General features: G+C 31.6%; 1 protein-coding gene and 1 long non-coding RNA gene across 7 annotated transcripts in view; one reads left to right on the top strand and one right to left on the bottom strand.

The window, feature by feature from the left end:
* Window positions 1-26,822, top strand: part of LOC142225870 (pseudouridylate synthase RPUSD2-like) — a 515,296-nt gene that overhangs the window by 448,461 nt on the left and 40,013 nt on the right. For all 6 annotated transcript variants that reach the window (XM_075295721.1, XM_075295716.1, XM_075295720.1 and 3 more), the window contains 2 exons: window positions 260-612; window positions 673-828. In XM_075295721.1, the coding sequence (XP_075151836.1) occupies window positions 260-612; window positions 673-828 (509 nt within the window). The remainder of the gene's footprint in view (window positions 1-259; window positions 613-672; window positions 829-26,822) is intronic.
* LOC142223505 (uncharacterized) lies at window positions 11,465-11,948 on the bottom strand. Its single transcript, XR_012718761.1, has 3 exons — window positions 11,743-11,948; window positions 11,574-11,678; window positions 11,465-11,508 (listed from the first exon to the last, which is right to left on the bottom strand). It is a non-coding gene; the product is annotated as an uncharacterized LOC142223505 (long non-coding RNA).

The raw sequence follows: 26,822 nt of genomic DNA on the forward strand, positions 1-26,822 counted from the left end.
CAAATTTTTTTGCTGGGTACTAAAATGAGATTTTGATCAGTAAAAATTTTAATTCTTGTTTGTTTCCATACACCTTTCCGAAAAAGAAACCAAATTCAATCAAAAAGCGTTTTCCAACCAACCATCCAATTAGCACCAGTTTCATATTTGGTCCAAAAAGAGGACAAATACGCATCTATCGTTGATGTAATCCGCACAACGTACTTCTCGCAGTTAACAAAATATAAAACTTAATAGCAATTATTTACATGTATTTCAGGTTTTCCTGTCGCTAATGATCCTTTATACAATCATGAGGTGTTTGGTCCAGTAAAAGGTCGTGCTGGAGATATTGGTGGTAAAACAGACGAAGAATTGGTACGCGATCTGATTAATATTCATAACGCAGAAAACTGGTTGGGAATTGACAGCGATTCAGAGATGTCATTCTTTAAACCATCCAGAGGTGAATGTGATATCGATACAGAGCTATTGTCCCAAGAAACTTCACGAAAATACTCGAACAGTCCAACCGCTGTAGACGTATTGCAAGAAAATGCTTCTAACTGCTCCATAGGAAATAGCAACAAAGACACCAAAACAGAAAGTTTCAATAACGAAAATAACGCCAAGGTAAATATCCAGAAAGTTTACTTCTCTTTACATGTCATATAGTTGGAAATTTCGTTCAAGGCTACCGTCGCTACACAAACGGACCAGGAAACGGCGGACTTAGTCTTTAACCCCGAAAAACTGGCCATAGACAAACATTGCTATGAATGCAAGGTTCGTTACAGAGACCCAAAGGCAGAAGATCTCGTAATGTATTTGCATGCATGGAAATATAAGGTAAGTACAAAGATAATGCCGAACTTTAGTTGAATATAGTTCAAGATTAATTGTATATCTGGGAAATTACTGTGATGTCAAGGAAGTCCAAAGTCAATTGTCGCAGATTTTATGCGACAATAGACCTCGTAGTCGACCAAAGACAGAACTCCAAAGATCGTAGATCAGTCACTCGCCACCTGTAACGTGGTTAACGAATTTGCCAGTATAACTAAATATTATCATACACAGAAAAAATATCAACAAAATATTTCTATTTAAAAAGTTGATTTAAGTTGAAAATTTGTTCAATGAATAAATTAATTGATACAATTAACTGTTTAATCAATATAAAAACATTAAGTTAATGAAGTCAACGATTGAAAATGTTTAAATTTTTAATTTAAAAATTACTTGATACCATCAACTTTTTAATCAAACTCGGAAAACTAAGTTAAATAAAGTGATGGAAATAAAAAATAATTTATACCATCAGCTTTTTAATCACACTTGGAAGACTAAGTCTAAGTCACTTAAATAAAGTGATGGAAGTTTGTTTAATTTTAAATTAAACATTTATTTCAAACAATCAATTTTTTAATCAAACTAAAAACACTAAGTCAGTTAAGAAAGTGATTGAAAATAGCTACTATATAGATTTTAATTTTTAAAAAATATTGAGTTTTACAATCAACATCAATAAAATTTTTAATTGATTCTAATAAAATCAATTAATTGTTTAATCAAGTAGTTTTTTATGTCCAATTTAAAACACATTAAAATATATTGTTTAAGTTATACACACTTAAAAGAGATTGGTTGGCAATCGGTTGTAATAATGAACATTCTAGGTTAGGTTAGGTTAGGTTAGGTTAAAGTGGCAGCCCGATTAAATTTCAGGCTCACTTAGACTATTCAGTCCATTGTGATACCACATTTAACTAAAAGTACCTATTACATATGGGCACTTCTAGTCTTAACCACTGAACCTTCTCTATTATTTACTTTTGTGGAACCAACCAGATTGCTCCAAAAACATTAACAAACTGCTTAAGTTAACGTTTTCCATGTCAGCCAGTAATCTAAAGCTATATGCTCCTAAAATTCGCTTACGCCTTACACAAAAAGCAGGACACTCACACAAGAGGTGTTTAATTGATTCCTTTTCCTCCACGTCATGACAGCTTATACAATAGTCATTATACTTCGCACCTATAGTTTTTGCAAATTCGCCTATCAGGCAGCGACCCGTTATAGCAGATATTAGGAGTGCTATCTGACGCCTTGAGAACACTAGCATATCTAGTGTGCGGTTTAAGTTTAAATGGGGCCATATTTGCTTGGTGTCGTTACAACCCTTGCAATTTTCCCATCGAATATTGGCCATCATAACAGCCTTCTCACGCAGTAAGAGCTTGCAGGTGGCCAGAGGCATACCAACAGATTCTAGTTCCCCTGGAATATGTAAGGTAGTTCCTAGCCTTGCTAACACATCTGCTTCACAGTTCCCCGGTATGTTCCTATGACCAGGCACCCATATTAGGTGAATATTGTACTGCTCAGCCATCTCGTTGAGAGATTTGCGGCAGTCTATGGCCGTTTTTGAGTTAAGGAACACAGAGTCCAAGGATTTTATTGCAGGTTGACTGTCTGAGTATATATTAATGCCAATATTTGTTGGAACATTACTTCTCAGCCAATTCACCACCTCTCTTATTGCCAATATTTCAGCCTGAAAAACACTACAGTGATTAGGTAATCTTTTCGCTATTCGAATTTCCAGATCTTTAGAATATACTCCGAACCCCACTTGTCCATTCAATTTGGAGCCATCAGTATAGAAATCTATATATCTTTTATTCCCCGGGGTCTGTGTACACCACGCCTCACTGTTGGGAATTAGAGTTTCAAACTTTTTGTCGAAAAGTGGTTTTGCCAGGGTGTAATCCACTACGTTAGGCACATCTGGCATTACTTTGAGGACCGAACTATGACCGTACATTTTTTCCGACCATAGCGATAGCTCGCGCAACCGCACAGCCGTTGTTGCAGCTGACTGTTTGGCCAAAATGTCTAAAGGCAATAGATGTAGCATGACATTAAGGGAGTCTGTTCCTGTCTTACTAAATGCGCCTGAGATACATAAGCTCGCCATACGCTGAACTTTATCTAAACAAGTCGGTTTCTGAAGTGCCGGCCACCAGACTACAACACCGTATAGCATTATAGGTCTAACCACTGCCGTGTATAGCCAATGCACAATTTTTGGTCTTAGTCCCCACTTTTTCCCTATTGCCTTTTTGCACGAGTACAAAGCTACCGTGGCTTTTCTCGCCCTCTCTTCAATATTAAGCCTAAAATTCAGCTTCCTGTCCAAAATAACGCCAAGGTATTTTGCACACTCACCAAAGGAAATTTCAGTACCCCCTAAGGAAATGGGCCTAACCGTGGGAGTTTTGCGATCTTTGCAGTACATGACTATTTCTGTCTTTGCTGGATTTACACCAAGACCATTATCTTTCGCCCATTTCTCAGTCATCCGGAGAGCTCTCTGTATAATATCTCTGATTGTGGATGGGAATTTTCCCCTGACTGCTAGCGCCACATCATCTGCGTATGCCACTACTTTTATCCTTTCTTTTTCTAGAGAAAACAAAAGGTTGTTTATAGCAACATTCCAAAGAAGAGGTGATAGAACTCCTCCTTGGGGTGTGCCTCTGTTCACATACCTTTGTATGTTTGCTTGCCCTAGTGTGGCTGAAATACGTCTCTTCATTAGAAGTTCGTCTAACAGCCTAAGTATACCTGGATCAACATTCAGAGTTTTCAGTCCATTTAATATCGAGCTCGGATGGACATTATTGAACGCCCCTTCGATGTCTAGAAACGCCACGATTGTGTATTCTTTGACAGATAGTGAGCTTTCAATAAAGCTGACCAGTTCATGCAATGCGGTCTCAGTAGACCTGCCCTTCGAGTATGCATGCTGTCGTTTCGAGAGCAAACCTGAATCCACGCTAGTTCTAAGATACATGTCTATCATCCTCTCCAGGGTCTTAAGTAGGAATGAGGATAAGCTGATTGGTCGGAAATCCTTCGCACTCGAGTGAGAGGCTTTTCCTGCTTTAGGTATGAAGACGACTTTTGTTTCCCTCCACTTTTCTGGAATATATGCTAAGTTTACACATTGTTTATATATCACCGTCAACCAGGGGATAATTCTTTCAGCCACTGCCTGTAACTCCGCCGGAGTAATTCCATCAGGTCCGGGGGATTTGAATGGTCCAAAGCTATTTAAAGCCCATTTTATTCTAGATTCCGACACAATTTCCTCGATAGGAAATGATCGCTGAGCCTCTGTTACACCGCCGGAACTTGGTTCAACCGTCTGATTTCCAGGGAAGTGTGTGTCCAAAAGTACCTCCAACGTCTCCTCACTGGACGTTGTCCAATTTCCCTCCGATGTTTTAATGAAACCTGGAGCGGTGTTAGTGGACGCTAGTACCTTCCGTAGTCTGGAAGCCTCTGACGTATTCTCAATACTGCTACAGTAATCATCCCAAGAGTTTTGTTGAGACCTTCTCAGTTCTCGTTTATATTCTCTCAGATTCATCTTGTAAGTGTCCCAATCCTCCGGAGCTCTTGTGGACTTTGCTTTGTTAAAGAGCTTCCTGCAGGATTTCCTCATATTACTTAACTCCGTAGTCCACCATGGCGGCCGATTTTTTCCCCTTGGCTTTCCTCTAGGGCATACAGCTTTCAGTGAAATGTTGAAGGCCTTAGTAATCCGCTCCACTGCGTGTTCGATATCTTGCACAGTGCTCATATTTGTATCCGGCACTTCCGGTATCATCAAATTGAACGATTCCCTATACCTATTCCAATCAGCTTTCCTAACATTTGGCGGAAATATGGTCTTTGAAGTACGAACAGCCAATCTGAAACTGATGTAGCGATGATCTGAGAAGCTATATTCCCTCAAAACTTGCCACTCAGATATCTTATCATTCAGTTCCGGAGAGGTCAACGTTACGTCCAAAACCTCTTGTCTGTTCCTGGTGACGAAGGTTGGTGCATCTCCCTTATTGCAAACTACCAGGTTAGTACGCAAAATAAACTCTATTAGCGACTCTCCCCTTGCATTAGTATCACTACTTCCCCAAATACTATGATGTGCATTTGCATCGCATCCCATAATGAGTGACTCATCAACTAAGGTCTTAACATTCTAATTATGGAACGAAATATCAAGTGTATCAACAAATATTCTTTATTTACAACATTGGTTCTATTCCTAAGACCATCTGGGAGCGGTATCAAAAAAATGTTATTTGTGATAATAGACAAATGATTTGGTTAACCAAATGCTTCAACAATGAATAATTTTACTGGGTGATTTTTTAATTGGTCTTCAATTTGTTTTCTTTCCTTTGTTCTCTTGATGAAATACCAAATATTGTAAAAGCATATGAAATTTGTTGGGGATTTTACCGATCTAGGACACATTGCATTTTCATAGATTTTTGTAAGCGGCATACCCTAAACAATAGATAACTATCCGATGCGTGATTTTAATTTCGGAATAGAGAGAATGAGATTGTCTCTCGTGGAAGATTTATTTGCATTGCCATAACGATGATTGTATTAGTGGTTTTGGCGCGTTTTTTTTTTGCTAAACCTCTCTTCGTGTTGCTGTCCTGAGCTGGTCTTATAGGCCCATACATAGTTTTCTGATTTTTGACATGTACCGTTTGTTGGAGGGTATTATTGACGAGGTATTGAAAAAAAAAAGAACGAGTCAGTCAAAAAATTTTGTACATTTTTAGTGGTTTTTTTAAGCACGTGCAGTCATCATCAATGAAAGACTTATATTTAATTCTTTGTATCAACGTTACAAACATTAAAACTAAAGTTAAAGACAATAATATCAAAAGAAGATATAATCAGCGTACTGAAAAGAAACTTCTTTAGTGCTTTTTTTTTAAACACAGTCATCATAATATGACAGAATTATACTGAATTCATGATATAAACTTAAAGAAAAAACATTAAGACTAAAGTTAAAAAAATCAATAAAAATGAAAAAAAAAATAAAATAATAAATAAAACAACCACACTGTAATTTCCAACGTGGCCTTATGTACCAGTATAGATACTTAAAAGAAAACCATAGTAGAATCCATGTTCATGAATACCTAACAGCTTAAAAGGAGAAAACAAAAAAAAAGGAAGAAACATCATTAATTAAAATACTTAATTGAAGAATTTGATACCAATACTGCTATGACAACAGAAGCCAAAAACGATGCGCTTACTTTGAATGTCATCATATTAGCTGTATACCTCCCCAAAAAAAAATGTTGAATTTCACTGTAGAGTAAACGACAACTGTAACTGGAATTTATGTAAAGTTTAACTAAACTGCTGGATTGCTCAACCGATACATATATATATATATATATATATATATATATATATATATATATATATATATATATATATATATATATATATATATATATATATATATATATATATATATATATATATATATATATATATATATATACATATATATATCTATTCAACCGCTATTAGAATACTCATTTCTTCTAAACTTTCGGAACCAGACCCACGATTCTAAATTGCAAATTATATTAAGACTACGAACAGATCCCATTCAATACATATTCGATGTTAAATTTAGAAATAAGTTGTAAGTATAGATTTAAGATTATATGAACTATATAAGAATCATAAAAAAAACTGTAATTATTTTCTTCAAAGGAATTAATAATAATTTGTTTTAAAACATGGATCTATAATTTTTTTTAATTAACGGAGTTAGCTGAAGCGTATATAAGTCCAATAGCAATTCCTGAATGGGGCAACATAACACGAAGAGAGTACACATGGTTGTCATAAGTATCTTTAAATGATAAGTGGGAGGGTGAATAGTACTCCTGGCGACACCAGACCTTGTCGCCAAATTTAAATAGTCTAAACTTGGGTTTGCTGGTATGAGCATTTATTTGATGTGTTTTTTATTTCATTCTAGTGGCCTTTGTAATGGCATAATTTTACTATGTTTACGAGTTCGAGTTATGCGGGTCAAGAACCGAGCCACTTTGAGCTAGCCTTATAAACTTTATTATGCCTACACTCGATATTCCTCGACATGATGAATTTAATTTAGAATCACACTCGTAACAAATTCTATACATCCACACCTTTTTTTGTAATGAAAATTGACTGATGTGTACAGTAATTCTCGTTTTCCAAAAAGAAATTGAGTCACTTGACTGCGCAATTGAGAGTTTATTTGCGCACTGCAAATAAACAAAATCATTGTGAATTATCTAAAGTATGTATGTGTTTTGGGTCAGAATAGAACCCTATTGGTTTTGGAAGAAATCGACTCCCATATATGGCTTATCTTTCAAAATATCGATGATTTTAATAATGGGCAAAAAAGGAATTTCGGATTAGTGCAATGTCCACAAATCAACTGAGTTTCGAGTTATAAACAGTAGATGTACCAAAACAGTACACTGAGATAGATGAAACCCTAAGCATACGCCAAACGAAGATGATATAATCAAAAGAACTATGAAATCAGATATAGACTTTAGAAGTTGCAGTGCGATTATACACTGAAAAAACAGTGAACCCTTTTCCATTGCAAAATGAACTAAACTGTAGTAATATTGACCATGATTTAGCCCTTAAGATTTTTTTCAACTTGTCTAGTTTATAATTCTCTTAAATTTTAGTTAATCTATAACATTGTATTTTAGTTCATTTTTACAACACCATAAGATTTATATACCCCTACCAAGTTAAAAAGTCAGTATTATTTTGGTTTACCTGCTTATTTTTTGGGAAACCCGATAATAAAAAGTGGTTAACAGTCTCCTTAAAATGTCGATGACTAAACTATTTTTAAATCAATCATTCCACAGTACAGAAAAATTAAATAATTAAAGGAACAACAACCCGTTTTACTATTATGACAATTTTCATACATTAAAATTCAACTTTCTTTAAGCAAAAGTACTTTATTATAAAAACTTATGATGAGAGTTCTTAATACAATGTTTTTGTGAATAAAAATTATGACCACGTGGAACAAGAAAGTAGTTTATTTTAACTCGCTATTTGGACATTTTGACTTTTCCTTAGTTTTTTATTCATCGTTAGTATATTCACATATCTTGCTGAAAAAAATGGAAGGAATAATGAAAATTTTTAAAAATTAACATGTAATAAAATATAATTTTTTAGCTCTTTCAATTAGCTTGTAACATACCATATTTGGGGGCATTTTATTAAATGGTGTAAGGAATTCAACTTTTCTTAGATAAACGTACCTCATAAAGTTTGTAACAATTAGAAAAATAATGAATTAAGTAATATATTAACTCATAAAATTGTGTTGTTATCGATGTGAAGGACATAATACAATAAATATTCTTGTTAAAAGAAAACCAAAGTTTTAATATAAAACTTACCAATTCTCTATTACATTGTACGCTGAGGTTAAAAAGTTATCGAAATTCATTTGGGGTTACTCTGAAATTAAATATTTATTTTTTACATTAAATAAAAAACATTAAATTGGTTTCCAAAAATCTAATTAAAGAAATAATATGCATAAAAAAGTAAATAATCTGGTTAAAAGAATGTTAAAGAAAGCTTACCAATTCATAAAAATGTTGTTATTCTGAAATTAAATATTTGTTTTTTACATTAAAAATATTAAATTGGTTTCCAATAATATTTAATTAAAGTAATACTAAAATAAGGTATTAAAAACATGTAATTTTGATAATAAAAAGGTCATAAAAACGTAAATATTCTAGTGAAAAGAAAGCCAAATTTTAAAAGAAAACTTACCACTTCTCTATTAAATTATACGCTGAGGAGGAATATAAAAATATGCCCGAATCCATCTGGGGTTGCTCTTAACTTAGATATTTTTTTACAACAAAGAAAAACATGAAACTTGTTGAAAAAAAATTAATAATAATAATTAGCAAGTAACAATATACATAAAGAATAGGTGTGTTCCTTTACTTTACTCGTAGTAAAAAGTAGTAAAAGAGAGAAATATTGAAAATCCTCTCAGATTTCTATATTTGTTAAATGTACAGGAACGAAAATATAGTAAAAATTTTAAAAATGTCAAATAAAAAACAAAAGAAGCATTGTGATTTGAATAAATATTTTCAAAACATGTAGGTAAATTAAATACTTTTATATCGTAATTTTTTTGACAAATGGCAGATTTTTTGCAGGAAACTTCGAAATCCTTATTACGATAGAAAGAAGCATTGGTTTTTACTTTGTTATAAAAAGTACTCCTTTTGCAAAATTTTTAATCAAAGTAAAACTCTGGCTTCTGGGCCATAAAGTAGAGTAATAGCGCATATTATCAGTATCTTATAAGGTGGGGGTTTTCATTCCGTTTGTAACACATACAAATAACGAATTCTGACTATAGAAAGTATATATAGTCTTGATCAGGGAGAAATTATAAGACGATGTCTCTCTGTCTGGCTATCTGTTGTAATCAGGCTACTTCCTTCAATAATGAACCAATAGTGCTGAAATTTTACCAGACACGTTTTTCTTCTACATGCAGGTCAATTTTGAAGATGGAACTACTTCGGCCTAAGTTTCGATGTTGCTTCCATATGAACCGACCCCCCAATTGGGGTCTTCATGACATAGACATTAAAACTTTTATCCGATTTGCATGAAATTCAAAACGTAGAGGTACTTTTGGTCCATTAAAGGGTGTGCCGAATTTGGTCGGTCAATGTTTTGGTACTTTTTTTCGAAACAAGTGGTATTGGTTCGGCATTGTTTTGAAATTCCAAATTGTGGAGTCTACACGTTAAATCTAAAGCACAAAGGTGCACAAAATTTTCCTCCAGAATACGTAGAATTTTATAAGGAATGTAGTCCTTCTAGACTCAAAATACAGACCCCACTTTGTTCAAATTTTGCAAAAAAATAAATTGTAAGGCCCTATCTCGCAAATATTAGATATATTCGCACACATACACAATCTTTTTATGGTAGTTTATAAGTTCTATCCATCAAAGCAAAAATCATGAAAATCGGTGCATAATTGCGCGTTTGCCAAGTAACACTAAATTTCATACATCCGAGGTGTCCAACTTCCAACGTCTATAGACCAGCCCGTGAATCCACTAGGGACCTACAAACCTCTAAATATAGAGAAAAACATTTCAGCTTTGGCACAAAGAAAAAATTATGATGATATCTTAATCCATTAAAAAGTTACAGAATTATTTCCAAAAAAAAAACTATTTGGAACTACTTTAGTTTGGAAAATTTGAAAACAAATAATTATTTTTGTCATGACATATCTACAACTTTTACTCGAAAGAATTTGCCGAGTAACTTGTAGTAAAAAAATTTTAAAAGAGACATGCATTTTGACATTGTTCTCTTAAAATTGTTTACTACTTTTACTATTTTTTGGGGTTGAGGAACGGTTTCTAGTAAAAACTAGTAAAAGTAGTAACTAGTAGTACGTAAAGGAACACAACTAATATTATTTTTTAAAAGAAAACCACATTGAAAAAGAACTCTTACCTATTTATCATTAAACTATACGCTGAGGTGTAACAAACAATTTTCCAAATTCATCTAGAGTTACTCTGAAATTGAATATTTATTTTTTACATTGAATAATAAAAATTAAATTAGATAAAACAATATTGAACATTCTTAATAACTTTTTTTCTAAGCTACCGATCATCACTTCGCCATCGTACATCTCATCGCTAAAATATTAATAACCCAATAAACACAAACGTTTGAAAAATGCTAAATTTCAACAATTTTTCAAACTTTTTTTCAAAGGATTAGGGTAATATTCAAGTTGAGAAATTGTTGAGAAAATCGCGTTCTCAACAAAAAACAGACATTACCCTCAACAGTGAAATTCAACACATTAGCAATAATATCTCAAGTGTTATCCTCAAATTGAAATGCATCGCTACTCAGTAATTTGTCAAACAATTTTCGATGCGAGTCAAATTCAAAATTAACATCGTTGCAAATACTTTTCAACCTAAATTTGTATGCATGATATCCCCACTTCAAATTGAAAGTCAAAGCCAAAATTCTATGAATTTTGTATAATTTATTCATTTTCATCAAAATAAAATATATAATAATACACTACACTGCATAATACACTACAATACCAATTGATAAATAATAATCTTATTAAACATATCAACAAATAAGAACAAAAAAAAACAAACAACAAAACTTTAAATATCTTAAACATTATTAGTAACACTTTTTCATTGATAATTCGATTTCCTTCTTTTTGGTGTCATAAAACAGCATTAAAATCTATTAACATGGGGGCAATTTGAAATTAGGAACGTATTGGACCGCGTGTTAGAATTGATTTCCAGCAGAAGGAATTCACAAAATATCCATTTTAAACTGATAATAACATATGAATTAAACTGACGATGTGATGGACATTTTCATCCAGAAGTTGTTGATTTCAACAATTTTTTGTTTTTAACAATTTTAATTGGTTGCACTTGTAATGTTTCTGGAAACTTTTTCTTGTCGATAAGCCACTCATTTTTCATTGGTCAGCTTCTTAATGTTTGCAAGAATGTAGCATCCAAAGATTTTAGTTTTCTGCAAAGAGATTTAAATTTAGTGACTTCTCTAAAGTGTTGATTTAATTTTTCATATTGACGTACCAATTATTATAAACTATTTGAAGCAGTTCCAGTTAATTGTCCACCATTTTTCATCGGCCAGCTTTTTAATGTTTTCAAGAACGTAGAATCCATAATTTTAGTTTTCTGCAAAGAGATATACATTTAGTGACTTCCTTAAAGTTTTATATCATTTCTTATTTTCACTTACCTATTTTTATAAACTATTTGGTTATTTGTCTAAAATTTTCCATTTTTTTTTAATTTCTTGCAATTGACCACGAACTTCGTTGCACAAATAAGTATTGAAAACCACATGGTTTTTTCGTTGCATTTTAGGGTAGTGTTTTGTCAAAGTTTTCTCATATTATCTTCAACACCTTTTCAAAGATTTTGTCAACATTTTGGCAAATTGGAAGTAATTCGCAAACAATTTGAAGATGTATTGAAGATGAGCTATTTCAAGTCAAGTTGAATTTATGTTAAAAATTATATTTACCCTCAAACTGAAAAGTTGTTGCATTTGAAAAACGCTCATCCTGTGTTTATTGGGAACTTTCATTTCAAAGTTTTAATAAACAAACACCAATATATGTCTAAAAAACCAAAATATTCCATACCTTTATATTCCCTTGTTACATACTTGCTAAAACGATGCAACAGCCCACGCCAACGCCAACTATATAACTGAAGCTTGCCAAACAAAACCAAGCAAAACCAAAACATTCCTACAACAACAAAAACACATGTGCCTTCATTGAAAACAACACCTCATCCAGACAAATAAACCATTCGCCAATAATAAACACACACACAAACGACTGAAAGAACAAAAACAACCCCACGCTCAGATATACACAACATCCCCATCACTCGCTACCATTTCTCATTATTGCATTGCATGCTCTCACTCTCAAAAAAAAAAAAAAAATCAAATAGCATCATCTTTACATTAAACATATTCCACTTTGACGAGAAAGATCTCTGTACTATGCATTAGTTCATCGCATCTGACCACAATTTACTATTAAAACAATACTCTTAAATGCATATCAGTATAAGAACGATGAAACGTTTAACTTAAAATTAGCAGAAACTTCATGAAATGATATCTACCCATTTTTGACGAAAATGTCTATAAATTTAATTACATGTGAACTAAAAATATTTCATTGGGAAATTTTTTACCAACAATTATTAACCATAGGAATTGTTAGTAAGAAATTGCTATCCACTTTCAAGTTCATTTTTCGTAAAAAAATATTTTCTCATACAAAAAAATCTTATGGTAAATTGCACTTATTATTTAGAAAATACTTTACATTTCACAAGTAGTTTTATAGCATGACAAACGAATTTTTAACTACCAGTTAAGAAATTTTTTAAGGAAATTTCCATCGTATTTTGTAGGCCATGAACTAAACGATTGCTACTTAGAATTTGTAAAATTTCCTTTCGAGTAGTTAATTTTTGTTGAAGATACGAAAAATGAACTAAAATTCTGGAAAATTCTTGTAATAAATTATTGTAAAAATCTTCTTAAATTTACGAGACACCTTTTTTTCTGTGTACAAAAATGTCAAACATTTTTTTCCAAGAAAAATATATTAGCGTGCCTTCAATTTTCACAAAAATACCTTAAAAGGTTTAAAGAGCAGTGGAAATGTGTTATATTTTCCAACGAATCAAAGTTTAGCTTGCATGGTTCGTATAGTAGAAGTTTAGTACGAATGCCAAAAGGAAAGGCTTAATCTTAAATACAAAAAGTTTCATCAATCATGGTGGGGGCAATATTATGGTCTGGAGGTCATTTTCTGGACAAGTTATTGGCCCGATTTATATATTATTGAGGATATTGTGCTGTTTGAAGTCTTTAAAAACATTTGCCTCATATAATATTGCCATAAAATCCCGAGAAATCCGTCTGCATGGATTATTCAGCGCGATCACGATTCCCGTATCAAACGAAGTAATCAAACAGTATGGCTATGGTATTAACTATTAACATTTATCGTTAAAAGATACAAAAACTTTAATTATTTTTAAATGTATGTTTTTGTTTACTTTTCTTGTAAAAAAGCGCACTTCTTTTGCATTTTGCCCGGAAAATGTACTTTTAGGTTCTTTTCTAAAAAAATAGGCAAAAGTGCGAAAAGGCAAATTGCGGGCATTTTGAGCAATGCCGACAAACGAGAGTGCTGCGATTGCCCTGTTTGTTCCTTTGAATTCTTTTCTACATGCTGGAATTGTAGCATTATTTTAGGTTGCAGGCAATATTTAAAAAATGCGCACTCTGTACAGACAAAATAAAGGCAAAGACCTTTTTTCAGAAAAGAAAACACCATTAGTTGTACATGTTTATTATACTCTCCACCATAGGACGGGGGATATATTATCTTTGTCATTCCGTTTGTAACACATGGAAATATTGCTCTAAGGCCCCATAAAGTGTTTATATTCTGGGTCGTGGTGAAATTCTGAGTCGATCTAAGCATGTCCGTCCGTCTGCAAAATTCATCCGTACGTGGTGTTAATATATGGTCTCTAACAACCATGCTAAAATTGGTTCATATCGGTCCATAATTATATATAGCCCCCATATAAACCGATCCCCAGATTTGACCTCCGAATTCGGTTTCCACTCGAACCAAAACTAATCTACCAAAATTTGGAGAAAATTCCAAAAAACTACCGATCAAAAAAAAATTATAAACTTTTATCAAAATTTTATTTCTATAAAAAATTTTCGCAAACTATTATTTCTATAAAAATTTTGTTAAAATTTTATTTCTATTGAAATTTTGGCAAAATTTTACTTCTCTACACACTCAAAAAAAAAAATCGCTTCTTTAACATATGTTCCAAACATATTTTGCAGGAAGCACATATATTATTTGATACTGCCGAAACATTAATATGTTTGTTTTGTGTGAACATATTATATGTTTGGAAGCATTTTGAGCCCAAAAATATTATATGCTTGGAAGAATTTTTCCCAAAGACGATTGTGCTCATTGCCTAACATACTCGTAATTTTCACTTCCATGAAATATTTTAGTTCTTGGCACCTTTTTCTGTAATACAAATAATGTTGAAGAAATTATTCACTGTTATAATTTTTTTTTAATTTTACCTTTCGCCTGCACGGAGAATCGAACCGAGGACCATACAGTTTGTAAGCCAACACACTATCCACTGGGCTATGTAGCTGTTATAGTCATCAGCAAATAATTATCGTTATACGTTACATTTATATAGCATAGTTTGCAGCGCCCACGAGCCCATGCAAACATAACATTATTTAACAGAAACATACATTTGTTTGCCACGTGGAGCAGTGGTTAGCATGTCTGCCTTGCATGCAAAGGTTCGTGAGTTCAATCCCTGCTCCGACCGAACACTTTTTTTTTTAATTTACACATTTATATTTATACTATATTAAATTTTTAAAATGGAACTTCGAAATGTGGGTTGTTAAAGATTTATAGTCAGCAACAGTGCTTGATATAAACGAAATTGACTGATTTTTGTATAAAATATTATTGCAAAAATAACAATAACAAATTTGGAAGGAATTTAAAAACTAACAAAAGAAGAACGTGGAGTCTAGTCATAAGCGTAGGAAGGCCTCTGGGGAGGGGGCTTAGACCCCCCCAGAAAAATTTTAGCCCCCCCCCCAGAATTTGAAAAGCTATTTACGATTTTCCATTGTTTTTATAACCCTTTCCGACCTATAGCCGATCCACGTGATAGATTTTCCTAAATTTTTGAATTCTGTTATTTATGTGTACATAGAACATTTTAAATTATTAAATTTGTTCAGTTTGATCCTGTATCCGCACAATTGTTGCAGTCCCGTAAATTCCGGTAAAAGCCCGGACGTAAAAATATCAAAAAACACAAAATAATCACGAAGTTACTGTTTGCATACAATATTTAATATGTTTTCTTATTGAAAACACTTGTTTGATGAAATATTCCACAATTTAAATAATTTTAATTTATTTGCAAACTTACCTCTTCCACTCATTTTTACAAATACGCAAAGTACACTACTGAAACTACAAAATTAATATGAAAAACAAATATTTATAACGGTTCTTCACATTCTTAGACAAAGAGAGAGCATACACAATTATTTTTTTGCCGCTCTTATCGCAGTACGTTATATATTAAAGAAATTATATAGACTTAAACTTACCCGCACAATTGTGCATACTCGGTCGGAAAGGGATAAAAACTATAAACAAGTATATACAACCACACAAAGTTCCGCTACACGGACGAAAAAGACTGTTTTTCATATGTTTGGGTATAAACATTATATGTTTGGAATTCAAATTTTTAAACACAATATTTTTGAGTGCAAACATATAATGTTCATAAACTAGCATAATATGTTTGGGACATATATGTTAATATGTTAGAACATATTATGTTTGGGACATACAATGTTTGTAAATATAATATGCTTGGATGCAAACATATATTAATTTAGAAATAGCCCATAAACATATATGTGTTTACAAAGAGAGACAAAGTGTATGCTGGAAGTAAAATAATGAAAGTAACCAATTGGCGCATTACAAATATATATACACAAAGAAAATTTCATTAAATATAGGAAAACTACTATGTGTGAATATAAACAAGTATAAATTTACATATTATGAGTAAAAATATATATGTTGTGATATAAGACTTCGCCAAAAATTGTATATGCTTATGAAAAATATTAAAATGAGTATTCGGAGCGAAAATTCATTCGGAACCAAGATAAAATATATTTGAAAAAAAAGAGCATGAGTTTTGTTTATCATTTTCGCATTACGGGCACAATTTTTTTGTTTCGTCAAAGCAAATCGGAACGTAGGATGAGTAAGTCAAAATATTCAAACAAAGGTAATTAAAGGGATCTTCATAAAAACTAACGAAAGGGCACTACAAAAAGCATGTCCGGTTCCAAAGATTGTGTTCCACTTTAACAATTTTGATATTGATTCCGAACCAAAGAAGCGGAGAATACAAGTAAGGATGCTTTTAAAACACAATTCTCTTTTAAATAGGGTTTTGTGTAATTGACTCTACGAAGCACATTTCAATTTTTCACTTTTTCAGCTTTTTTCATATGATATAAAATGTCCGTTAAAAACAAGACTTCCAGTAGAAATTATGCTATGTTTCAAGTAAAAAACGTCTTTAAAATAAAGTATTGAAAAACATATCCTATTTTTAAATGATTTTTGCCTTGTAGTCAAGATGCAAAAATGCAACAAATTTAAAGACAGTTTCATTAATTTTAAAGAATTTTTCTGAATTATTAAAGTCAAGTTGACCTTAGTCCAAAATGTGTTCTTTCATGTTATGATACCCATTTTTAAGTCAAATCACTTAATTATAACGACAACACGACTTCATTGAAAGTATCGACCTTTGAAGATCTATAAAAACAAAGATTAGTTCCTCTTTATTAACTCCAAGAGGAGTTGACGGATTTTTTCGAAAATAAAAGTGGGCATTGAGTTCGAGTTTTGCCGCTAAAATTATTTCTCATTTTAGCGGCAAAACCAGAATAATATTACAACTTTTTCCGGTAAATTGTATTATAACATGGTGGGGAAAGATCCAAAGCAACAATTGAATAAGTTTATTTTCTTTAAAAGAAATTATTAAAGAAAAGTAAAAGGGTAAACATGGCCATTTTAACGTAATAATGCCAATTTATACCGCCTTAAGAATTAAATTAAGTACAAAATTATTCGTTAATAAAAATTTATATATTTATTTGTATTTCTAAATTAATGGTGTTACATGCTAATTGTTCACACCAAAATAAATTTATGTGCTGTTTTAAAATTACTGTTTAGAATTTAAATATAATGTGCTTTTGAATGGTTATCGTTAAACTTAGGATTCGATGGAAAAATATTTATATATACTCGACTTCACGTTCTTCTTTTGTAAGAGTTTTTGAATTTCTTCGAAAATTTTAAACTTGTATACAAACACCTTTATTTGTTACACAATTTTTATTGTTGCAATACAAAAAATAATATTTGATTTGAACTCAGTCCATTTCGTTTATATCAAGCACTTTTCTTTTCTGACTTTAAGTCTTTTATAAAACACACTTTACAATTTCGTAGTAAAAATTTAATATAGTAGTATGTAATGCTGAACACCTTTTCGGGAACTTCCGAACGTATCTGGAATATATGTTAAAAAATATATTTACAAAAAAAATGGTGTTGGTCGAAGCAGGGATCGAACCCAGGTCCCCTGTCACGCAAGGCGGACGACCAACCACTGCTCCACGCTGCCAACAAATGTATGTTTAACAATGTTATGTTGTTAAACAATGTTATGTTTGCATCGGCTCGTGGGCGCCGCAAGCTATGCTATATAAATATAACTTATAACGATAATTATCTCTTGATGACCATAACAGCTACGTAGGCCAGTGGTTAGTGTGCTGGCTTACAAACTGTGTGGTCCGCTATTCGAATCCCCGTCCGGCAAAAGGTAAAATTAAAAAAATTATAAAATATAATAATTTCTTCTAAAATGTTTGTATTACAGAGAAAGGTGCTAAAAACTCGTGGAAGTGAGAAAAATGTGAGGGAATATATATTAGGCAGAAAAAAATTTGAGCACAATCTTTTTTGGGAGAAAGTTCTTCTAAGCATATAATATTTTTGGGTTCAAAATGTTTCCAAACATATTATATGTTCACATAAGAACATATAGTTTTTTGGAAGACAACATTATTGAATTTGGATGGAAAAATACAAAATGTTTGGAACTTAGACTACCCAAACATATTATATTGTTTAGACCAATATGCTTTCAAACATATTATATATTGGAAGAAATCAAACATATAAATGTTTGGGCAATACCCAAAAATTTATATGCTTGAAGCAAAATATGTTTGGGAGTATATGTTACAGAAGCGATTTTTTTTTGAGGGTGTAAAGACTTTCATGCACAATCGAATTACTCGGGTTGTGGTACACAGAAAAAAATTTCACGAAAATTTTTCCCATTAAAATTTTAATTGAGTTTTAAAAAATATTCAATTAAAAATTTAATTGATTCAACAAATTTTTTAATTGAAACAAAAATCAATCACAAAAATTAATAGTATCAATTAATTTTTTAATTGGATCAATTAATTTTTTAATTGACCTTCAATTAATTTTTTAATTGATACTATCATTTCTGTGATTGAAGACATTTCAATTAAAAAATTAATTGGATCAATTAATTTCGTGATTGAACCAGAAATTTTTTTTGTGTGTAGCTGTTGCCGATGGCAATATATAGTTTTATATCTTAATATTATCTTCTAAATTGTGAGTTAGTTTCTTTATTATAAGTGAATGTTTGAAGTTTGATATTTATGAAATAAAGCTGTGGTTGAATTTATGATTTAAGTTCCTAAATTTATGTTTAGTTTAATAACTAAAGCTCCTTTATTATTTTATTTAGTCTGGTTTAGTCAATTTAATTAAAAAATAATTGATATTAAAACTATTCTTTCATAAATGAATATCTTAATAATGCTGCAAAAAGGTGCCGCCAAAAAAGAAGTGAAAATTTTCTTTTTGTGTCCGGAAGTGGTGCAAAATTTGCGGAGAAGCGATAAATGTAATATTAACTTGTCATAGGATATATGTCCACCGTTTCAACAGCCGTTGCAATGAATTTGCATCACTTCTTAAGGTGCGATCCGAATTCAGTGTATTGAATGTGAATTGAACACTTTTATGATATTTACCCAAATAAATAATTTTTATATTTTTATGTTTTTATGATTTAATGCATTCTAACGCTTGTTTGAAACGTTTTCCCTCGAATATTTTAAAAAATTATCGATTTTTCTATAATGGATTTGGCATTTTTGTGGCAAAATTTGAATGATTTGTACCATTTTATTTATTCTTACTCTTTTCTTAAACTATTTGAAAAAAAAGAAAACAAAAAATTACCCATTAAAATATGAAAAAAAATTAAAGTAAAAAACTTCCTGTGTAGTTAATTAACTTCTTTGTGAGGACATTTGTGGAAGTGCTTTAAGGTTGTGCCTTTAGAACAACTCCCAATGTTTTGCTGGAAAAAGTGTGAAACTACTTTTAGTTGGTTTATTATAAATTAATTGTCTAGTTATTTTGATGTCTGATTTTTTATTCATTTTTATGAAATAAAACATTAATTGAACCTATAAGTTCAGTCTATAAATTCTTAGCTAGGGGGGCTTAGCCACCCCTAGGAAAATTGTCTAGCTACGCTAATGAGTCTAGTATAAACATACATAAATAATTTTATAATATAAACATAAATTTAGTTAGGCGTGAACAGTTTTTTACTAGCATTTAACACCATCGCTGTAAAATGCCTTTTATTTTTCTTTAATAATTCATTTTAAAGAAAAAAAACTTTTTAAATTGTTTTAGCTGCAAAACTCGAACTTAATGCCCGCTTTTATATTTGAATGTGTCCGTCAACTCCTCGTGGACTACTTATTAATAAAGGGGAACTAAACTTTGTTTCTACACATTTTACTGTGTAATTTTCACTATTTCCTCCTTATTTCATTTTATTGTCCGAACTCTAAAAAGTGTATAGAGCCCGTTCTTTATTTTTGTGAAGACCCCTGATTTCTTTTAACGAACTAAGAAAAAATTGTGCCCATAATGTCAAAATGATAAACAAAACACATGTCCACACATATATAAAATGCTGCTCTCAAGGCGAAAACATATGCTGTTTGTTTTTCAAATGTCTATTCTCTTGGTTCCGAATGTCTATTCTCTTTATTCAAATTAAATAATATTTAGACTTAAGCATATCAAATTTTTGGCCTTATCATAAAACAGTTTTCCGAAACAACATACAAGCGGTTTCACAGAAATTGTTCTCTTTTGATTCTTTCGCTGTGTTATGTTGATATCTTTCGTCAACTCTCACGTTTTCCATCTCTATTTCTTTCTCTATACTCTCCCTGTCGCTTTGAATAAAATATCACAACATATGTATGTTTAGTCGAAATTTGTAAATTTATATATGTTTGCATTCACACATATGATTTTTATGAAACATTCATGCCCCAAACATAATATATTCTAACATATTAACATAGATGTCACAAACATTTTGTGTTAGTTTAGGAACATTGCATGCTTGCACTTAAATATATTGTGTTTTAAAATTGTGCCCGAAACACATTTTGTTTGTATCGGAACATATGAGAAACATATTTTTCTAAAAGTGTAGCAAATTTTACCAAAATTTTATTTCAATAGAAAATATTACCAAAAATTTATTTTCATAGAAAATGTTGTCAATATTTTATTTCTATAAACATTTTTGTCAAAATTTTATTTCTATAGAAAATTTTGTCAAAATTTTATTACTATAGAAAATTTTGCCAAAATTTTATATCTATAGAAAATTTTGTCAAAATTTTATTTCTGTAGACAAATGTGTCAAAATTTTTTCTATTGAATATTTTGTCAAAATTTTATTTATATACAAAATGTTTAGAGAGGAATATTCTTCAAAATCTACCAAAACATCAAGAATCCTGCCAATCTACCAAACAGTAAAAAATCTACCATTTTTGATAGAATTCTACCAACTTTGGTAACCGTGTCTCCGAAACCTCTTGGAGGAGCAAAATTCATCCGATTAGGTTGCAATTTGGTACATTGCATGCCAAAATCCATATCGGTCTATACACGGTTGAAAAAGACTGTTTTTCATATGTTTGGCTATAAACATTATATGTTTGGAACACAAATTTTTAAACACAATATTTTTGAGTGCAAGCATATAATGTTCATAAACTAGCATAACATGTTTGGGACATATATGTTAATATGTTAGAACATATTATGTTTGGGACATAAAATGTTTGTAAATATAATATGCTTGAATGCAAACATATATTAATTTAGAAATAGCCTATTAACATATATGTGTTTAGTAGCTTGGAGCGCTATTTAACAGGGAGCAATATTGAATTAAGTTGGTGGTTGTTGCTTGTTATTACAAAATTAACATTTTATTTTTCCTTGGGCAATTGATCAGCTACTTCTTTGATCCTTACAAACTGTGTGGTCCGCTGTTCGAGTCCCCGTCCGGCTAAAGGTAAAATTAAAATAAAAAAAATCATAAAATTGATTAATTTCTTCTACAATGTTTGTATTACAGAAAAAGGTGCTAAGAACTAAAAAATCTCGTGGAAGTGAGAAAGATGTGGGGGAATATACAATTGGGCAGAAACAAAATTTTGAGCATTCAGGTCGAAAACCTATGTTGTTAGCACCTATATTACCTGTTTATTTTCATAATTCATTATGATTGTAAATATATAAATAAATAAATAAAATTTTGAGCACAATATTGTTTTGGAGAATTTTTTTTAAGCATATAATATTTTTGGGTGCAAAATGCTTCCAAACATATTATATGGTCACATAATAACATATAGTTTTTTGGAAGACAACATTATTGAATTTGGATGCAAAAATACAAAATGTTTGGAACTTAGACTACCCAAACATATATTGTTTAGACCAATATGCTTTCAAACATATTATATATTGGAAGAGATCAAACATATAAATGTTTGGGCAATACCCAAAAATGTATATGCTTGAAGCAAAATATGTTTGGGAGTATATGTTACAGAAGCGATTTTTTGTGAGCGTGTAGTTACATATAGCCCTCAGATAAGCCGATCCCCAATCACACAAAAATTTGTCCATATCATTTCATAAGTATAAATGGACCCCCATATTTCAATTCTGGCTCTTAACATACCGGCTCTGGCTCTTTAAAATATACCCCCTATGGACCAACATATAATTTAGAAGACGATGTTATGAATGTTTAAGCTACCTCTGCAAGTGTTACCGAAACGCAAGTAATTCGATTGTGGATGACAGTCTTTAATAGAAGTTTCTACGCAATCCATGGTGCAGGGTGCATAAAATACCCTGATAAAATTATAAAAAAGTTTTTGTCGTTAGTTCCCTTAGTCCTTGAAATCTTTAAAATGGACTTAATAAGCAACAACTTCGCATTCAAATCTTAGTTTTATTATTTTTATTTTCATTATAATTTCAATAACATTTTCTATAATTTATATATATTCAAAAATTATCTGTAGAGTTTGTAAGGCTTGAGGTCATGTTGTAATAAAACAAAATAAAATCTTAGTTTTTTATAGTGTTTTATTTTTAATTCTTTCCAATATTTCGAACACCATCGTTGTCCGTCCTCAGGGAAATTAACTTTAACAAAAGAAAATAAACACAAATTAACCAAACAGAAAGACAAATATTTAAAAATTATGTTACAAAAATGTTACTAGGACATTTACATTTTTAATATTTTTAATGAGACAAAGTGACTTGCTCGCCACTGCTTTTGAGTTTACACTAAACACTATTACTTTTTGCTGTATTTTTTAACTATGTTTCTACATATATGCGCACAGTGGTCCGTGTAAGTCTTATAATTTATTCTTTTTTCCGTCGGTACATTTATAATATGTAGCATTTCTAACATATATCTCCTTTTGTGATTGTTCTCCTGGGCTAAAATATCTACATCATGCAGATTGGGTTGATGTCCCGTCGTTGTACAATGTGCTGAAAGTGCCGTCCGATTTATGACCAGAGAGTCTGGTTTTTAATTTAGTTTTTGTAGTACCGACATATACCTTCTGGCATATGGCGGGCTTGTCTCCATTGCATGTGATCTTATACACCACATTCGATTTATCGTTTGTTTTAATTTTTATACCCTCCACCATAGGATGGGGGGTATATTAACTTTGTCATTCCGTTTGTAACACATCGAAATATTGCTCCAAGACCCCATATATATTCTGGGTCGTGGTGAAATTCTGAGTCGATCTGAGCAAGTCCGTCCGTCCGACCGTCTGTTGAAATCACGCTAACTTCCGAACGAAACAAGCTATCGACTTGAAACTTGGCACAAGTAGTTGTTATTGATGTAGGTCGGATGGTATTGCAAATGGGCCATATCGGTCCACTTTTACGTATAGCCCCCATATAAACGGACCCCCAAATTTGGCTTGCGATTGCTCTAAGAGAAGCAAATTTCATCCGATCCGGCTGAAATTTGGTACATGGTGTTAGTATATGGTCTCTAACAATCAGGCAAAAATTGGTCCACATCGGTCCATAATTATATATAGCCCCATATAAACCGATCCCCCGATTTGGCTTGCAGAGCCTCTAAGAGAAACAAATTTCATCCGACCCGGCTGAAATTTGGTACATGATGTTAGTATATGATCTCTAATGACCATGCGAAAATTGGTCCATATCGGTCCATAATTATATATAGCCCCCATATAAACCGATCACCAGATTTGACCTCCGGAGCCTCTTGGAAGACAAAATTCATCTTATTCTGTTGAAATTTGGTACGTGATGTTAATATATGGCCTCAAACACCCATGCACAAATTGGTCGATATCGGTCCATAATTATATATAGGCCCCATATAAACCGATCCCCAGATTTGACCTACGGAAGAGCAAAATTCTTCCCATTCGGTTGAAATGGGAAGAATTTTGTACGTGATGTTAGTAAATGGTATCCAACAACCATGCTGGAATTGGTTCCTATCAGTCCATAATTATATATGGCTCCCATATAAACCGATCCCCAGATTTGACCTCTGGTGCCTTTTGGAGAAGCAAAATTCATCCGATCTGGTTGAAATTTGGTACGTGGTGGTAGTATATGATATTTAACAACCATGCCAAAAGTGGTCCATATCAGTCCATAATCATTTATAGCCCCCATATAAACCGATCCCGAGAATTGGTTTTGGAGCCTCTTCGAGGAGCAAATTTCATCCGAGTGAGTTGAAATTTGTGGATGACAGTCTTTCGTAGAAGTTTCTACGCAATCCATGGTGGAGGGTACATAAGATTCGGCCTGGTCGAACTTACGGCCGTATATACTTGTTGATTTTGTCCTACTAAAGAATTTGTTGACAGTGTTGTGAGTTTTTTGAGCAATTTGGTACTTTTCTTTGTTGAACATTTTGGAATTACTGAAACGTTCGGAGAAGTTTGGTATGTATATCAATCCTTTATATGTCTTTGGTTCCCTTTCAGCAGAAATTATATTTCTGTTATCTGTTGCTCTTCTAATTAAATCTGTGATTGTATTGTGTGGGAAATCGTTCATCCGGAGTATAGTACGTATTTTCATGTCGTTTTCTTGTTCGAATTTCACCTCACTTATGTTATATACCCTCTTTATGAAATTGGTTGCCGTATTCACGATCATTCTGCGAGGGTGGTTTGAATGATAGTTTATCAGAAACCTAGTTAAAAAATACAGCAAAAAGTAATAGTGTTTAGTGTAAACTCAAAAGCAGTGACGAGCAAGTCACTTTGTATCATTAAAAATATTAAAAATGTAAAGGTCCTAGTAAAAAAAATTTCTGTAACATAACTTTTAAATATTTGTCTTTCTGCTTGGTTAATTTGTGTTTATTTTCTTTTGTTAAAAATAATTTCCCTGAGGACGGACAACGATGGTGTTCGAAATATTGGAAATAATTAAAAATAAAACACTATAAAAAACTAAGATTTTATTTTGTTTTATTACAACATGACCTCAAGCTTTACAAACTCTACAAATAATTATACTAAAAGGTCAACCATACACGGATGAAAAAGACTGTTTTTCATATGTTTGGCTATAAACATTATATGTTTGGAACACAAATTTTTAAACACAATATTTTTGAGTACAAGCATATAATGTTCATAAACTAGCATAACATGTTTGGGACATATATGTTAATATGTTAGAACATATTATGTTTGGGACATAAAATGTTTGTAAATATAATATGCTTGGATGCAAACATATATTAATTTAGAAATAGCCTATAAACATATATGTGTTTAGTAGCTTGGAGCGCTATTTAATAGGGAGCGATATTGAATTAAGTTGGTGGTTGTTGCTTGTTATTACAAAATTAACATTTTATTTTTCCTTGGGCAATTGATCAGCTACTTCTTTGATCCTTACAAACTGTGTGGTCCGCTGTTCGAATCCCCGTCCGGCAAAAGGTAAAATTAAAATAAAATAAAAAATCATACAATTGAATAATTTCTTCTACAATGTTTGTATTACAGAAAAAGGTGCTAAGAACTAAAAAATCTCGTGGAAGTGAGAAAGATGTGGGGGAATATACAATTGGGCAGAAACAAAATTTTGAGCATTCAGGTCGAAAACCTATGTTGTTAGCACCTATATTACCTGTTTATTTTCATAATTCATTATGATTGTAAATATATAAATAAATAAATAATATTGTTTGGGAGAATTTTTTAAGCATATAATATTTTAGGGTGCAAAATGCTTCCGAACATATTATATGTTCACATAATAACATATTGTTCTTTGGAAGACACCATTATTGAATTTGGATTCAAAAATACAAAATGTTTGGAACTTAGACTACCCAAACATATATTGTTTAGACCAATATGCTTTCAAACATATTATATATTGGAAGAGATCAAACATATAAATGTTTGGCCAATACCCAAAAATGTATATGCTTGAAGCAAAATATGTTTGGGAGTATATGTTACAGAAGCGATTTTTTGTGAGCGTGTACAACAACAACAAGTATATTCAAAAATTCAAAAATTTAAAACATTTCAAAATCCGACTTACTATTCAAAGGAAAAATGTCTCAAATATGATCATAATATAATATTGTACCTATTAAAATAAAGTGCTAAAATAAATAAAAATCATTTGTTTCGATGAAAAAGCATTTTTTTCATACTAAATAACCACAAAAATTTGATCAAACGTCTCAAAATAAATTTTTTTAAATTTTGTCTTTACACTTCCAAAGATTTTGTCTCTGTACTAATGATTTTGGTACTGATTCATGCGCTATCAAAGATCTTTAACAATGTGTTAAAGATAACTTCAATTTCCACATTCAGACTCCACTTCAAGTAGAAATGCTGTTTCAAGTGTAAATCGTCTTTAAAATAAAATGTTGAAAGATATCTTTTTCGAACGATTTTTTGCTTTGTTGTAAGGATGCATAAAGGCAGAAATTTGAAGCCGATTTCATTAATTTTTAAATTATTTTCATAATTAGTAAAGCCAAGTTGACCTTAGTCAAACTAAATTTTCTTTCATGTTAACATACTCATTTTTTAATTCGAATCGAATTAGAATAATGTTAGAGCCAACGTTTTTT

Source organism: Haematobia irritans, chromosome 2 (assembly GCF_050003625.1).
Source record: "Haematobia irritans isolate KBUSLIRL chromosome 2, ASM5000362v1, whole genome shotgun sequence".
Lineage (NCBI taxonomy): Eukaryota > Metazoa > Arthropoda > Insecta > Diptera > Muscidae > Haematobia > Haematobia irritans.